This window comes from Herpailurus yagouaroundi, unplaced genomic scaffold, assembly GCF_014898765.1.
Source record: "Herpailurus yagouaroundi ecotype Mexico unplaced genomic scaffold, PumYag 188, whole genome shotgun sequence".
NCBI lineage: Eukaryota > Metazoa > Chordata > Mammalia > Carnivora > Felidae > Herpailurus > Herpailurus yagouaroundi.
In genome coordinates this window covers 6,986,808-7,003,904 of record NW_024412419.1, presented here as the reverse complement: position 1 = coordinate 7,003,904, position 17,097 = coordinate 6,986,808, and the positions used below count along the sequence as shown (strand labels likewise).

General features: G+C 42.3%; 1 protein-coding gene across 3 annotated transcripts in view; it reads right to left on the bottom strand.

The window, feature by feature from the left end:
- Nucleotides 1-2,278: 2,278 nt before the first annotated feature.
- Nucleotides 2,279-17,097, bottom strand: part of CPSF3 (cleavage and polyadenylation specific factor 3) — a 39,858-nt gene continuing 25,039 nt past the window's right edge. For 2 of the 3 annotated variants that reach the window (XM_040496020.1, XM_040496021.1), the window contains exons 12-18: nucleotides 15,345-15,453; nucleotides 14,037-14,135; nucleotides 12,560-12,654; nucleotides 10,969-11,056; nucleotides 6,268-6,337; nucleotides 5,024-5,120; nucleotides 2,279-2,586 (exon numbers count right to left, since the gene is read on the bottom strand). In XM_040496020.1, coding sequence (XP_040351954.1) covers nucleotides 2,485-2,586; nucleotides 5,024-5,120; nucleotides 6,268-6,337; nucleotides 10,969-11,056; nucleotides 12,560-12,654; nucleotides 14,037-14,135; nucleotides 15,345-15,453 — 660 coding nt within the window. In that variant the 3' untranslated portion in view covers nucleotides 2,279-2,484. The remainder of the gene's footprint in view (nucleotides 2,587-5,023; nucleotides 5,121-6,267; nucleotides 6,338-10,968; nucleotides 11,057-12,559; nucleotides 12,655-14,036; nucleotides 14,136-15,344; nucleotides 15,454-17,097) is intronic. The other variant, XR_005797100.1, reaches the window with a different exon arrangement.

The window sequence follows — 17,097 nt, the reverse complement described above, 5'->3', positions numbered from 1 at the left end:
AGGGAGCCACCCCGCGTCCTCAGGTGTTTCCGCAAATGGCGGGAGTGTGAAGTAGGAACGGTGGGGGTAGGAAGTACTTCCAAGGCACTCATTCATCACACAACCAGCTCTTGTTAAATAAACGTACTCAACCGTTGATCGAAGGTTTTGACCTTAAAGAGAAACTTAACGGCATTTGCTAAAGACAGGAAGGCAGAGTATCCAAGGACGAAGATGGGGTTTTGCGGTAGGGGAGAGAAATCAGGAAAGGTGGGCACCCAGAGCCAAGGAGCAGGGTGAAGGGTGGAAGGCTGTAAAATTACTGAAAGGTAGAGTGTTTGCGTAACTGACAAAACCAGATTCTTGTTGCAGGTAGGCCAGGGAGGGAAGATACCAGGCGGGGGGTGAGGAATTTGAGCAGATACCCCGGGGGAACAGACCAAGGGTGGGTATTTTTTTCACTAAACCAACGCAGCAGGATTCTTGCCAGAACTGGTCTGGAGGGGAAACGGACGGAGCCCAAGCTGGGTTCCTATGGAGAAAACTCACAGGAGCTTGACTCCTTTTCTCAGTCCTTACCACCAGAGCCGTGCTATGAAGTGTGGCGCCCCCCCCCCCCCGGCCCGGTCCGTTGAAAAAAAACGAGCCAGAAGGATGTTTTGAAACAACTGAGCTTAAGGCGAAAACCAGAAGAGCAGAGGGAGCAGTGCGCCATTGAAAAGCAGACATACCGGAGTGCCTTGGTGGCGCTGGGTGAAGTGTCGGACTCAGGCTTGGCTCAGTTTGTGAGTTCAAGCCCCGCATCGGGCTCTGCGCTGATGGCACAGAGCTTGCTTGGGATGTCTCTCCCTCTGTCTGCCCCTCCCCGGCTGTGCTCGCTCTCTCTCAAAATAAATAACCTTAAAAAAAAAAAGCAGACATACCTTGGTGTGGCCGGCGCAGGGTGTCAGACGGGCGAATGGCTTGGAGAGGCAGGCAGGGGGATCAGAGCATGACCAAGTCTTCAGGCCAGGAGTTCCCTGGCTTCAGCTGGATCATCTGTGGAGCTTTAGAAACGTGCTGATAAAGGACGCTCACTTCACTCCAGACCAACTAACTTAACCTCTGACGGCAGGATGCGGGCATCGGTGGGGTTTTACTGCTCCCAGGTGATTCCAACGTGCAGTCAATGTTGAGAACCCCTGGCTGAGTAAGGTGTTTGGACTTAATCTTAGTTACAGTGGAGGCCTGAAGGACTTTCAGCAGGGAAGGCTTGCCAGCAGGTGCGTATTGTAGGAGTCAACTATGGGGAGAAGTGAGGCTTGGCAGGAATCAGAGGGGCCAGGATGACAGACTCACAGAGCCACGGGGGAGAGATGACAAAGGCAGGTTCAAGAGCAACTGAGAATCCTGAACTCAGATTGGTTACCTCAGGGAGAAGGCCTAGGAGAAAACACACGCACGTACCCTTTCTACTCTATATACTGTCTTACTGTTTTTAAATCTATCGTAACAAAGTCTTATACGACACTTCTAAAAGGTGACCCTCAGAGCTTTGGTTTGGGCCAGAGACAAAGTGGGGTTCCTTACAGAAGAAATGTATTTCAAGTAAAACTTCCGAGTTTTGCACTGGAGTTTGTCACTACCCTGCTCAATGGCTGTGAAGTCACCAACAGGTGAGGCCACAGGAGGACTAAACAGTGTCGGTAGAGCTTAGTGACTGGTTGGCACGCCTTTCGCTTGACAGTGAGAGTGGCTCTCGCGTTAGACGGTAGGTAAAGGTGGGCGTGCGCTCGTTCCCTCCGTAGGGGCGGCCGTCCCGCCCCTGTGTGGCAGCAGAGACTGGAGACCCCTGGTGACCTGCTCCCTCGGCACACAGCACCAGCCACTCCTGTGTCCAGTGATGTGCCAGTCTGAATTACACGTACTCCAGGAAACCGGTCTAATGATTACACAGAAAGCAATTCAACAACTCACACCTGAATACCCTTGAACTTGAGTCATAAAAATTGTATTCTGAATATCGGAATTGAATGTGCAGGTATTATACAAAGAAAATACCACTGAATCCCAAAAGTCGTCATTTTACAAATGTATAAATTAAGGAATCTGGCAAGAGTATCAGGAGGGAAGAAACACAAAAGGGGCTTTAGGTGATAATCTCTATGAAGTCAAACTCAGAATATGCACATGAAAATACAAACCACTGTGTATTTTCTTTCCTTTTTAAAAAGGACAGCAAGGCATTCTCATTCAGTTGCTATGGGCAGACCTGAAAGGTTTCAGGGGCAGCTGTGCACATGCCTGGAAGCAGAATCAGTAAGCTCTGAAGTAACAGTTTATTTGGTAGTTCTGGAATCATGGACAGAGGAGTTGGCAACTTAGCAGCATTTAAGCTGTTGGAACACAGGCCATTTGACATCACAAGTAAATAGGCTATTCCAGAGAAACTAACGTATTTTATTTTAAGAGAAGTAGAGTCAAGCATTAAAGACAAGCTTTAACATGTCCACAGACCCGCAGTTCTCAGTGAACTGGCGTGAGGGCCTCGTAGAGTCTCTGCGCGGCCAGCTCCACCATCTCCCGGAGGGACTCATCATCCTCGCTTCCTTCCTCACATTCGACCGTCTGAAAGTGAAAGCACAAACAGGCCTTTCGACGTTAAGTGTCTACAAGTGCTATATGGAAGAGAAACTACTCTTTAAGAAGAGTCATTTCCGGTGGGGGGGAGGGAGGCCACACGGACTCTCAAGAACCTGAACTGCGACACCGCGCGCGCTGGGGGGCAGGTGCCTGGATGCAGTTTCCCGACAGCACAATGACTGGGTCTGATTAGAGATGTATTTTGGAGAAAAAAAGAATAAACGGACAATCTATGGTGAACTATATTTACTTCAAAGCCCATATTCTGACCCAGTAAATGATACTACAAGGAAGTCAGTCTTTGTAATACAAATTACTGAGCTCTGGATGTGCTCGTCTGCTCAGCATTTGGAAGCTTTTTTTTTTTTTTCATCATTTGGTATTAAATTTGATTTAGGCTTACAATCTTCTAGTTATTTCTCAGCTACAAAACACTACAAGCTGTTTTATTTATTTTTTTAATGTTTATTTTTTGCGGTGCCTGGGTGGCTCAGTTAGCTGAGTGTCTGACTTCAGCTCAGGTCATGCACTCGTGGTTTGTGAGTCTGAGCCCCGCGTTGCCCTGAGTTGGGCTCTGTGCTGACAGTCTCCCTCTCTGCCCCGCCCCTGCTTGCACTCTCTCTCTTAAAAGAGACCTGGAGTTCTCAGTGAACTCTCTCTTAGAGAGAGAGAGAGAGAGAGACAGAGAGAGAGAGCGCGCAAGCGGGAGAGGGGTACAGAGAGAGGGAACAGAGGATCCAAAGCGGGCTCTACAGTGACAGCAGTGAGCCCGATGTGGGGCTCAAACTCACAACCTGCGAGATCATGACCTGAACGGAAGTCAGATGCTCAACTGGACTGAGCCACCCAGGTTTTATACGCTGTTTTAAAATTTTTTTATCATACCATAAATATTGTTCATATCAAAACTTAGTAAAGAAAAAAAATAACACCCTTATTCTATGACGTAATGATAACTACTGTTAACATTTTAGGGTATAACATTCCAGACTTTTAGCTATACATATATATTTCTTTAAAACCAAAATGGGGTAATTTATCATCCTTGCTATCTTGTAACTGTTCTTTCCACTCAATAATGCAGGTGGACACCTGTGCACATTAGTCACCCACATGGCCATCTTCCTGATGGCCTGTATATATATACTTCCCGATATATACAGTACTCCATGTATAAGCACACACCATACACATACTCTATTTATTCGGTTATTTTGTTTACTGCCTCCCACTCTTGGATATTTTGGTCTCTTGCAGTTTTGTTTATATTATAATCACTGCTAAAATGGAAATCCTTGTATATATATCTTTGCTCTATTTTATCATTAACTTGTCTAATTATTTTCTTCGTTTAAGTCCAGTTAAGTGTAACTGTAGATAAAGGCATTTATTTTTTGAGCCTTTCATGCATATCACCAAACTGCTCTGCAGAAAGAACGTGCTGTATCATTTAAAATTGCCTCCCCGCCCCAAACTGCACCTGAGAATAAACTTCCTGTTTTCACCATCACTGGGTCACAGCACTCTTGTTAGTAATCTGTGACCACATGATCGGCAAACAGTGATATTTCATACTTTCAGTCTGTATTTCCTCTAATTATTAGTGGATTGGATCTGAACATTTGTTTCCTGTGTTTGCTGGCTATCCATATTTCATCTCTAGAGATTCACTTGTTTATGTTCTTATCTTATTTTTCTACTGGGGTAAGATAAACTTAGTGTCTCCTCAAAGCATCTGTATAGTTACAGAACATAAAAGAAATTTAAAACATGTTATTTGCTTAGAACTGTTTTAATCTTCAAAACCAAGCCCGCAAGGAAGATATACTTATTCATTTATGCTTGTGGAATACTTATGTGGGATCTGTGGTGTGAGACCAGAGCAGGCTCGAATCCTATTGTCTGGGACAGCCACTTGGATCTTGCTGGTGCAAACCAGAGAGCGGCTTCTCTGAAAAAATCTAAAATCAACCGGATGCCAAACTAGAGAAAATGCCGGGGTGGATTCAGGCCTCTCGTGGAACAGGAAGACAATGGGGGGAATATACACATACCGACGTGTGCTGTGCAGTGCCGCGCAAGAACACTTAGAGAGGATGGGAAAGAAGCAATAAAGTGGGGTGCCCGCCTGGCTCAGCTGGAAGAGCACCCCACTTCCGATTGTGCTTGAAGTTGTGGGTTCGAGCCCTGCACTGTGTGTCGAGATTGCTTAAAAAATAATTAAAAAATAAATAAAAGAAAAAGCAAGAACGTATGACTTTACGTATAGTAACATAAACCCAGCCTGTGAAAAGCTATGTAGGAAAAATCTGGAAGGACACGTCAGAAGGGAAAAGTGTGCTGTCTGGTGTGAGACCAGATCATTTTTGTTCTCGCTTTCTTTCCCAAATGTCTTGATGTGTAGGAAGGAGCAGTTACATACCCGTGTCTCCAGGTTTATATTAGCAGTTTTTCCATCCACTGTGACACTGAGAATGGAACCGTCTTTTACACTTACACAGTCTTCTCCAAATATGTCCCTTAAGACAAAGATGCAACGTTAGTACAGAGTACATTTACAAATAAGTCAAGTACACTTTCGTATACTGAGGGAAAAATAATACTGAAAACAGCCCCTAATTCCAAAGTAGACGACTTCTATCTATTCCTGAGATGTACTTGATGTAACTTCACATATTTTGTTAATTTTATAAAATGAGTAAAATCCACAGCTATCATTAAGAATGCTTGCTTCAGGGGTGCCTGACTGGCTCAGTTGGTAGCGCATGTGACTCTTGATCTCAGGGCCGTGAGTTCAAGCCCCATGTTGGGCCAAGAGCCGACTTAAATCTTAGCAAGAAGCCCCTTCTACACAGAAGGAAAACAAGACACATGGAAGGGATCTGAAGCCCCGAGGCTGGAAAGCAGCAGAGCCGGTATTCAAATCCAGGCATCTAGTTGAAGTGGCTCACAAGTCCACAGGCTGCCTGCCCCTGTGAATCAGTTCCAGAAGCCTCGGAGTCAAACTATTCACTGAGCATCTTTTGTGTGTCATCTTCCTAGTGACAGAAGTCACTAAGACACTGCCTCTGTCATTGAGAAGCTACAGTTTTTTATTTGTTTTATTTTAGAGAATAAGAGAGCACGCACGAGTGGGGAAGAAGGGAGGGGGGAGGGGGAGAGAGACAGAGACAGAGACAGAGAGAGGGAGACAGAGAATCTTAAGCAGGCTCCATGCACACCTCGGAGTTCAATCCCGCGACCCTGGGATCATGACCTGAGCTGAAATCAAGAGTCAGACACTTAACAGCCACCCAGGCGCCCCTCAAGGAGCTACAGTTTAATCATTAATTTGCACATCTGTCCCCATCAGTTACAGGGGCTCCTGCAACAGCAGTCCAATCAGCAGGCTGGACACAGGCAAGAAAAGGCAGTCGGCGAATCTTCGTCAGCTATAACAGAAATGGCGCACCACAGAGGTCAAAGGTATCTGGAACTAGCTAGAGTGTTTAGCTGGAAGGATGCCGTTCAAGCCACGTAACAGACACAAACTCAGACATCCAGAGCGGTCAAGTAACCTGTCTGAGCCTCACAACCATTAGTGAGTCAGAACTAAATGCCAGCTGCCTCCTCCCCGCCCTCTGCCTTGCTCACCCTTTGTGGGGCAATAATTGGGGCAACACTTACTGGAGCATGATCTCCAACCTTTTGCTATAAACGTGCATTTCTAATTTTTTAGAAACCTTCTGTACTGCACCTGGGGGGGAACAAAAGCAAGAGTTCAATTTCCAAATTCTTATTTAAAAGAATTCCCGAGTCAGCAATCTGAACACAGTTATTGATAAGGTAATTAACTACGGAATCCTTCAAGTGACCAACACTCCATCTACCTGCTGCGGCAAACTGCTTTTTTGTTCTTGTTAAACAAAGAACCACAAAATGACATTTAAGATGATTTCGAATTTTATTTGTAATGTTTCTCAAACTTTTCCGCATTTCCTTTGTGAGTGAAGTGAAATCGTGACTCCAGGAGTTCTAGGGGCACATCCATGCTCAGAGATCTCTGAAGTTTTTGCTTTACCTAAAACATTATACAAATTTAGTACTGTACTATATATAATGCACCTGTAATGATTTTACTAAAATTAATATTTAAAATCATTTGCCAGTTAGGGGGTACCTGGCTGGCTCAGTTGGTGGAACGTGTGACTCTTGATCTCAGGGTTATAAGTTCGAGCCACACACTGTGTGTAGAGATTACTTTGAAGAAAAAAATCTTTAAGAAATGGAATGAAATAAAACGACTTGTCAGATTACTTAGCTTCCCCTTCCCAAAACAATCTGATGGTTCAGGAAGATGATCTGGAGTTTCAAGTGTGCCCAGGGACATAACCATCTCCCAGGCTATCACCAGCAATAAAACAGTACAGAACTATCTGGCCGTTTCTTACAAAGTTATTTTGCCATAAAAAGGAGTGAAGACTGATTCATGGTACAGCGATGAACCTTGAAAGCATTATGCTAAGTGAAAGAAGCTAGTCACAAAAACCCATGTGTGATAATTCTATTTATATGAAGTGTCCAGAAGAGGCAAATCCATAGAGACAGAAAGTAGATTAGTGGTTGTTTGGGGGATTATAGCTAGAGATACGGTGTCTCTTTGTGGAGTGATGTAAATGTTTTATAGTTGACTGTGGTGAATCTACTCTCTGGAAGAGTCAAATTGTCATTTCTTCCAAATTATAAGTCAGACGATAATAACTCTGATTAATTTTAACTCATGAGTCTTTTTCCTTTCTAAAAAATGTAGATATCGGGTTGTCTGGGTGGCTCAGTCAGTTAAGCGTCCAACTCTTGGTTTCGGCTCAGGTCATGATCTCACAGTTCGTGGGATTGAGCCCCGTGTCGGGCTCCGTGCTGATGGTGTAGACCCTGCTTGGGATTCTCTCTCTCTACCCTTTTCCTGCTTGTGCTCTCTCTCTCTCTCTCTCTCAAAATAAATATTTAAAAAAATGTAGATCTCATTGACATAGAACATTATAGGAGTTTCAGATATACAACATAATGATTTGATATTGGTATACATAGCAAAATGACCACGGTAAGTGTAGTTAACCGTCCATCACAACACACAGTCACAAAAGTTTTTTTTTCCTTGTGATGAAACGGTTTCATGAGTTTTAACTAAATATACAACAAACCAGATGCCAGCCTAGAAAGCTATATAATAAAACTTTATACTTCAATTATGATCAATGCTATTAAGTATCATATAAGCACTTAACTGACATGTAAAATCTCATAAAAGACAGTATTAAAAACATTTAAGCCATGAAACTATTAAAAGAAACTTTCAAAAATGTGAGTGCACATGTATGTATATTTGCATATTTATTACTAATATTTAATAAGCTCCTCAGACACCTAAGATTACACTGTGTATAATGTGAAATCATAGTTCTACACGTATAACTGCCCTTAGTAGTGTGTGTGTCAAAACAGGACACAGGTGCAGAAGAATGTAATGGAATGTAAGAACATAAAATAATGTATTTTGAAAAATAAGCTTTGCTGTGCATCCTCGTCCTCAGTGAGAAGGGATACAGAAATTGAAGTCGGGGCTAAACACACACACACAGACACAAATACAAGTTTCCAGAATCTGAACCCAAGTGTCAACAGGCTAAGAAATTAAAGGGGAGCGAAATGCTAGCAACACAGAATCAGACTGTTCACCGAAGTTGCCTCTCAAATAGACTTGGCAAACTTCTGGAAATGGCCAGATCGTGTTTTAGGCTTTGTGAACCACATGGTCTCTGCTGTAACTACTCAACTCTGCTGTGGCTGCTCAAAGAGCAGCACTAGACGGTATGTAAACAAACGGGCATTGCTGTTTCAATAAAACTTTATAAAAACAGGTGGAGGGATGGACGTGGCTTGTGGGCCTTACTTGTTGACTGCTCTAACACGTTAAAATACCATGTTTGGATACGACAAAGTCAATTCTTGCCACAAGAAATGTACAGAATGAACATCCTTAACTGCCCCATGTGCAGCAGATGAAAAGAGGGAGTGTATCAGTCCTTGTAATATTTTCCAGATTCTGAAGAAGCAAGTACTACCTAGTAAACCCTGTCACTTAGCCCTGAGGGTGACAGCAGCACTCCACGCTAAGGTATCACTTCCTGAGTCACTCCTTGGGTCACTGTCTTCTCTCTTTAAAATTCATCTCGTCTGTTTTCTCTCACCCTCTGTATCTAACCCAGGAAATACTGCTGGCTTGACCTTCGACGTTATCTCCAGAATCAAACCACTTTCTGCCACCAGCACCACTCCCACCCTCCCCAGAGTGCCACCTCCTACCTGCAGGGCCACAGGAGCTCCAACCTGAAACATCTGCTTTCTTACTTGCCCTCCCCAATCTCCTCTCAACGAGCACCACAGCAATCCTTTAAAAACCTTACAGTATTACTCAGTATTACAGTATTACACTTTACTCAGACTACAAGTCCAAAGTCCTTCAAATGGCCCACAGACCCCTACACATCTGCCCCCACTCCAAACCTCACGGGGTTAGCCCCAGCGCTAACATATCCGCTCCTAAAGCATAACAATCTGCTTTGTTTGCGGTACCTGAAGCACCTAGAAGAGTACCTGCCAAACAGAAGGTGCTCAATCAGTATGTGTCAAATGAATATGCAAGCACCTCACTACTCCAGAAGAAAATAGTATCCTTTTCATGTAACACAAAGTAGGCAAGAACGAGGGAAAATAGGCCAGCCAGCTAATTTAGCACAAGAAACTCATGGAAAAAAACCTATTCCTACTTGTCTCCAATGAATCTCTGCTGAAATGCCCAGAGGCTAACTTTAGGGAGAAATGTTTATATAATTATTGTTACTGAAAAGGGATCACTAATAATAGTTACTTCTGACTCAACGACCATCAATCAGAGCGAAGGTGCATTTTCATGCTGGATCAGAGCACTAAGAAAAGTACCCGGTGTAAGGTCAGACCGGTCTAGGATGGCTCACATGTTCCTTCCCTACAACACAGACGGGAAATACGAAGCCCGGCCGTGTTCTCAGCAAAGTGGGCATCAACACCGAAAGGTGCGCCCACGAAAAACCCCGCGTGTAATCCTTGGGTTCTTGTCCCCTGTGCTTCGCTCCGTCCCTTGTTCCGCTGCTCCTAACTGCTGTGCCACTAGTTAGTGGTGGCCTCTGTAAAAGGTCCCCCCTCCTACACACCCCCCCCACCCTGCACTTCATCCTTTACATTTGTATCACCTAAGATAGGCAAAATGTAAAACCGTCAAATAAGAGAAAACTGACCACTGCCTTTAAAACTGTTCTGGCCTGGGCGTGTTTTGTGCTCCAGGGCAGAGACTGGGACGCTGAATGAGCATCCTGTGAGAATCCGAGCTGGATGTTCTCCTGTGGCCTGTATAAACACACAGCTCCCTCCCCCACGTTAGGTGCACACAGGGGGATCCATTACCCATTGATTCAATTAAAACACATGATCAGTGGTGCCCAAATTGAAATTTTTAGTGTTACTCAAATTCAAATGCTTACCTCAGATGAGTAATTTACACTTGTCTAGGTATTTATTCATTCCAGAATTTAGTTGTTATAAGAAGATGCATTATGAACTATTCAGCTAAACATTTTTTCCTTCTGAAATCAAATACTACTAACCCATTTTTTATTTTATTTTTTTATTTTAAGAAAGAGAACTATTCTATCAGAGAACAAGATCTGAAGCTAGGAGAGGGGTACAGGCTGGCCTTTATTTCAGGCTGGCCCCTGAAATTCTTCAGGGTGACTTCCTCCCATAGTAGCAAAAAGGGCTACTTTATATGCCAATGATGCATACCTTAAGACATGTTTAATACTGATTTATGTATAAAAAAGAATAAAACTATGAAGACATAACACAAAGGTATCTTTACTAACACAAAGATATCTTTCTTTGACTGAAAGTTGCTACGTACCAAGAAAACAAAAAGTGGTTGCAAAATTGCCCTATAGAGAGATTCCATTCAGTTCAACAAGTTTTACTAAATATGTATAAGGCAGCATTATTTTTTACTAGACATGCTGGCTCAATTCAGCAATACTTTGGAATTTCTGTTAAACTGTTTTTAAGAGGACTATTACTAAGGAATTTTATCTTTGTGTTCATGGCAACCAGAATTTTGGCAATAGCACAAGACCCAAAACAGAAAGTAAAATATTAGTAATCTGCATTGTTATATTATATCTTAAAGGTGACAGGAAGGGGAAAATCAGATTTCAAGTTCTAGGACTCTGTCTTCTGCTTTTTAGTTCACAGACCACGGGAGAAGCCAAAGAATTAATTGATAAAAATGAAATAATGTTATACCTTTCCTGATTTTCGGGTTTGACTGAACTTCCAGGATCACGGTTGTTACTGTATCCGCATACATATCGTTGGAAGGGTTTGCTAACCACTGGGAAGCAAAAGGCAGAATTAGGAAGGTAGGAATACAGCTAACCACAAAAGACTGTACATATGGGACTTCTGTTTCTAGCATTTTCCACTGACATTAACTAATTGTTTCCTAAAACTAATAATGTGGGACTTCTCTAATGTCCTACTAATAACAATAGTAACATGTCCTGAGCACTTCCTCTGCGGCAGGGGCCTGATATGCATTCCCTCATTTAATCCTCCTACCCAGCACCTTCGTCTCACAGAGGTCACTGGTGTGAGGTGACCGGTGGGGACTGCTGGCAGCAGGCCGAGCCCTAAGCACCATGTTTCAGAAGTACACCCAGTGCTGGCACAGGGTAGTATCTCTAAACATGTACTTTTGTTTCTCACACGAAGCCGAAGCCTAGGACCCTGACGCTTGTGCACATGCTGGGTGGGTGTTCCAAGATAGTTTTCCAGGCCTGCCAGGCCAGGGAGAGAGCAGGTGAATTACTTCAGGAACACGTGCCTTCCCTACCTGTTACCTTTTCAAAAAGCGCTTTTACAAGCGTTGTGAGGCACTTGAAAACCTTTCTCTGAGACGCTCTTGGACATGTTAATTCCAGGGAATGCAAATACAGCATTTAGGAGAAAGAGCTAAATGAACATCTCTAATAATTTTTCCCTTTCCTAGGGCAGTAATGTTTATGTGTTATTGTGTCTGACATCGTGTTATAGACAACTACTCCTTCTGACACCTTCTTCAGTTACTTTCATCTTTATGAATCAAATTTCAACTTAAATCCCAGAACTGCAGTGGAACCCGAGTTGGCAGATCTTTTTTAGTTTTAAAAAATAATGTGTATGAACAAAACAGCGCACCATCTAGCTGGGACATTTACATGCGATTCTCCGTGAGGCAGAGAATGAAACCAGGCACTTCCCTGGATCATTCAGTTCGAGGATTCACTCTAAAAGTCCTTCTTTGAAGCGGACAGATGCCAAGCTATCGAAATCAACCATCAAATTAATCTGGCGTCTGGGTTCCAAATTCCACTTGTAGGAATTGAAAATTCTAATAGTAGAAGCCACATTCAGTGGTTTCTAGCCTTTGTGTATTTGGGTCATTTCAATATTGCTTATTTGAATTTTCAAAATTCCACGGTCTTAAAAGTGCTAACATGACAAGTCTATTTGTTTCAATGTAACAATTTGATTTTTCTCTTGAGAATGTCGGATGTTCTGATGTAACTGAAGACATCCAGGGCCATCACAAAATTAGTTGAAACTTCTCATCTGAGAGACCTATACTCACTATCCATGCTAAATATTAAGCCTTAATTTAATACTAGTTTTTATGTTACTAGAACTACATAGAAAATGCCCAGCAAGGTCATATTTAAAGCTGGTCTTGGAAAAAAACCATGCATGTATGTATTTTCCAGTAATTTTTTTCTTAAGAACAAATTTTCTCTACAATTATATGTGAAGTCTTAAAACTTTTTTCCCCTCTTTGTTTAGGCAAATGATCTTATCTTACTTCTAATACCACCATTCCTGGTTCCTGTATTACAGTAATATTTTTGAATACTTTCAGAGCAGGTTTTTCTTGAATTTCTAATTCTTCCACATCACCTGAAAAAAGGAAGCAATATTAAGATGTATATAATTTTCTGATAATCTTCCAGAGGCATCATTATTCCTTTGTTTATAGAGATAGCTGAAATAAATCTGATTCACAATGAAAAAATTAATTACTCATTTGAATAGTGAGATTTCAAATAACTAAGTAAGTTTTATGTTGATTGCTTACAGCAACTGAAAGATCTCAACATGTATTCTAAAAATTCATCTAATGAGGCAGGATTTACCTGGGACATGAAACATCTTATCAGTTGCAAACTTCGGTGATTGTTAAATATCTGTGTTTACGTAAGAGATTTAGCCACTAGCGTCTTAATACTCCACTAGTATCTTAAAATCTGACATGAGACTAGTCAACTACTGCCAATAGTCACTTCTTCCTTCTGTCTTCATAAGCTTAATCATTCTTTAGGGAAATTCTATTGTCTAAGAGGAGGCTTTTCTGGTCCTTCCAGTCACCTCTTAATTAAGAATTAACTCAGACATATTTTATTAACTTTCTATGTTATGACCTGTAATTCTCATGTGAAGATGAAGCAAAAAAAGATTTTCTTTCTACTGACTTATTTTATAGTAATAGTTTGCTATTTGAATAACGAAGAGCACATTAATAGAAAGTAATTTAAATTGTTCCCGCTTTGGGGTGCCTGGGTGGCTCAGTCTGTTGAGCGTCAGACTTCGGCTCAGGTCATCTCACAGCTTGTGGGTTTGAGCCCCGCACTGGGCTCTGTGCTGATAGCTCAGAGCCTGGATCCTGCTTCAGATTCTGTGTCTCCTTCTCTCTCTGCCCCTTCGCTACTTGTGCTCTCAAATATAATAAATAAACATTAAAAAAAAATTATAGAAAAAAAATTAAAGTGTTCACGCTTATTAGAGGGCATCCACGCCTTTTAACTTAGTCATTGCCTCTCATTATGTTAATACATAAAAATCTAACTCAAATGATCTAATATGAAAACAGAATAGGTTTACTGTTTTATTGGCCTTTGGCCAGTGTTCGTGTGTTCTTCTAAAACCTGCCGTATAGATTGGTACTGATGGAACCAGAAAACCTATTTTCACTGAACAAAGAAAAGAGATAGATGAAATTTAGAAGAGTAAACTAAAGTGGATTTTAAACATGAGCAGCAAAGGTTACTGATATTTTTAGAATTTTCAGTGGATCAAAGCTAAGAAGTATAATGCAATTAAAAAAAACTTAGGAGTATATTTTCAAAAATTTACCCAAAGGTGATAACATGTCCAAGTGAAGTGCAAATAACATCTGTGCAATTCTGAGACAACAACCCAAATGGAACAGTCTCCTTTCCTGGGTATATACTTCTCTTACTCAAAAGCAGAAAACAATTAGGTGAATTTCAAGAAATACCCACCTGTCAACTTCTGTAGCTGGTAATAGAGCAAATTAAAAGGACCAGTATATGGAATGGCTTGGGTCTGTTTCACAGTGCTCATGGCCAAGTCAGTATAATCTGAAGAGGAAATTAGAATAGATACACTTTAACAATACTGGTCGCAGAAAATAGAGCCTGTAAACACATACACGAGTAGAGAGAAATTAAAGCAAAGTAAAGGAGAACTTATTTTTGAGAAAGCTTAGAAGATGCTCCTTAATTGGTTCCTGCCCTACATTCCCCCCTTAACTCCCCACAGCCACCCCCCACTAGTTAGCTTTTGCTTCAGCCGTAAGAAAGCAGCCTCACTGCCCTAAAAAAATCAGGTCCCTGGAGATCTCCGAGCCAGGGCACCAGCTGTCCTCTGCTTTCTTCTGGGCCAGGCAACCCTTCTTCTGGGCCAGGCAATCCTTCACCACCTGCCACAAGGGCTACCTGGTTTGCAAAACTTGTTCCGACTTGTCTGGGTCCGTTCTCTCCTCATGCACTTACCATGCACCTCTCTGTCACTCATCAGTGCTGGGACTAGCTCTTGACAAGGCTGCACCTCTCCCTAGACAGCCTTCCAGGGGCTGGCACATGCTCTGTAGCATACCTTTAGTCCTCCAACGCCTGGCACTGTGCCTGGCACAGAGTAAGATCCACTAACCGCTGGATAGAGAACAAGTTACACTCCACTGTGTGATGGGCTAGAAGCTGACAGCTGGCCCAGCTCAGATGAATCCCTAAACACTGCTATTTCTTCCTCCTTCATGAGGTGCTCATACTCTGTTATGGCTATCTGCATAAAACTGAGCACCATTACTGAAGATAATAATACCATATTTACTGTGAAAGCAGTGATGGCTCAGCATTTACACAGGCACACGACATAAAGGCCCAGCAAGGAATGTACAACTATAGGTCACAAAGACCAAAATGTGTGTGTGTGTCGGGGGTGGGGTGGGGGGGCATTCAAGTTTACGTTAGAAAACAAAAGTACCAGGACTCCACTGTAAAAAGGTGGAAAACAGGCTTGTAAAGGGTCAGCAGGAGCAGTCAACCTGTCTTAGAGGTCAACTTATGTTCCCAGTTAAGAAAAAAGTTATTTTGCAAAGAATACAAACATTTAAGTAGTTCAAGGAAGATTTTTTTTTTCCCCCATAAAACTATGTGGATCATTAATTCATCAATTTCTATTTTATTATTTGGCTGCTACTTAAGATTTGGCCATTAGTATGAAAAGTTTTCACAGATTTTCTTTCAATATTAAAGTAACTGATATTTGATGTTTAATAGTATACTTACTGGAGAGGTCACAAGGAGAAAGTATGTGATAATTAAAGTTTCTTTTAACAAGTATTCCTGAGACCCGCTGGCCTTGTTCTGGTTTTTTGTCTGCTAAAAAGCCCATGACCTATTATTAAAATAAAAAAACACAAAAAACTTGAAAAAAACAGAATCTTGGAAAATGCAATTATTTAGATATTCAATCACAATGATGACCATCTGACATGTGAACCATGAAAATGACATGAATTTTAACATGAAAAATAAAAAATGTTATATAGGTCTATGATGAGGACAGGAACAGAGCCACCAAGAGACCAAAGGCAAGAGTCACGGGGCAGATCTGGCAAGAAGAGCTAGGTTCAATTCAGTTCCAATCAGTTCAGCAACCAAGTAAACGTATAGGTGCTGGGGCCTCCGAAAGCTGTCAACAGTTGTAATATGGTGGGAAGGCTGCAGGTGCAGGCCAGAAATGTACGTGCTCCTGCACGCTGGTTTAGGCCTCGTACACGGCGAGCTCCCTCATGCAAAGGTGCAAGTCTATACTGGGCTCAACACTAGCAGAGGAGGAGCATCTTTGGATAGAGAGGTCAATAAAGATAGGTGATATCTCATCAATAAAGATAAGATCTTGCCAATATCTGTCCATAAAGACAGGTGTTGAAGAACTCCTACGACCAAGGGGCAAGAATTTTTAAAAGAAAGTAATGATTGCTCAAAAACTAACAAAACCAAATACCTTACAAGCATGAAACCCAACTTTCTTAAATGTAACTGGTCTTCGCTACTAATAAATGAACCCAAAGAGGAAAAAGCCAGTGTATTTCATACTTGTTTCCTCTCATCAAGTAAGGACAAAGAGCAGCCAGGCAGTGATAACAGTGTTTGCTCTTATAACTGTATGAGGGGACAAGGCTCTACGTCAGATGATTTGTCAGGGTGACTTTTCCCTTAAGTGCTGGTGAGGTGATGAAAGGAGCACTGCCCCCAGGAGACCGATCTTAAATACAGGGATGGCCCAGATGACGAGAAGCTGGGTGAGCTTGTCTGCCTGCACACGAGCACCTCAGAGAGCAAGACCGAGAGAGCGAGGATTCCTCCGACTTCGCCCGCTGCGGCCGGCTGTGCCGAGCGCGTGGTTTCCAATGTGCTGATTTATTAACATACATACAGCTGGCTGGCCTGACACGTGTACAAGGTGAATGGCTTTTCTGATAGTTCTTTGTGGATCTGCTTCCCTTCACCTACTTCTTAGTTTCTGTTTTGCATGGTTGAGGATGGCTGCCGTAAAAGACTTCACCGTAAGTAAAGTGACTGCACTTCAGAGAAAAAAAACTAGAGCTAATGATTTTAAGTAACCACACCTATGGCTGAAATCACAGAACCACATTCTTTTTTTTTTTTAATTTTTTTTTTCAACGTTATTTATTTATTTATTTTTGGGACAGAGAGAGACAGAGCATGAACGGGGGAAGGGCAGAGAGAGAGGGAGACACAGAATCGGAAACAGGCTCCAGGCTCTGAGCCATCAGCCCAGAGTCTGACCCGGGGCTCGAACTCACAGACCCCGAGATCGTGACCTGGCTGAAGTCGGACGCTCAACCGACTGCGCCACCCAGGCGCCCCTCACAGAACCACATTCTAATACAAAGCTACATTTGGTATATCAATACCTGTACAAAGAAACAGGTATTGACAACAGTTTCTCTATGCATATACACAAGTTATATATAAGTGACATACACATCTATACTGTGTTCCCAGTTCTGTA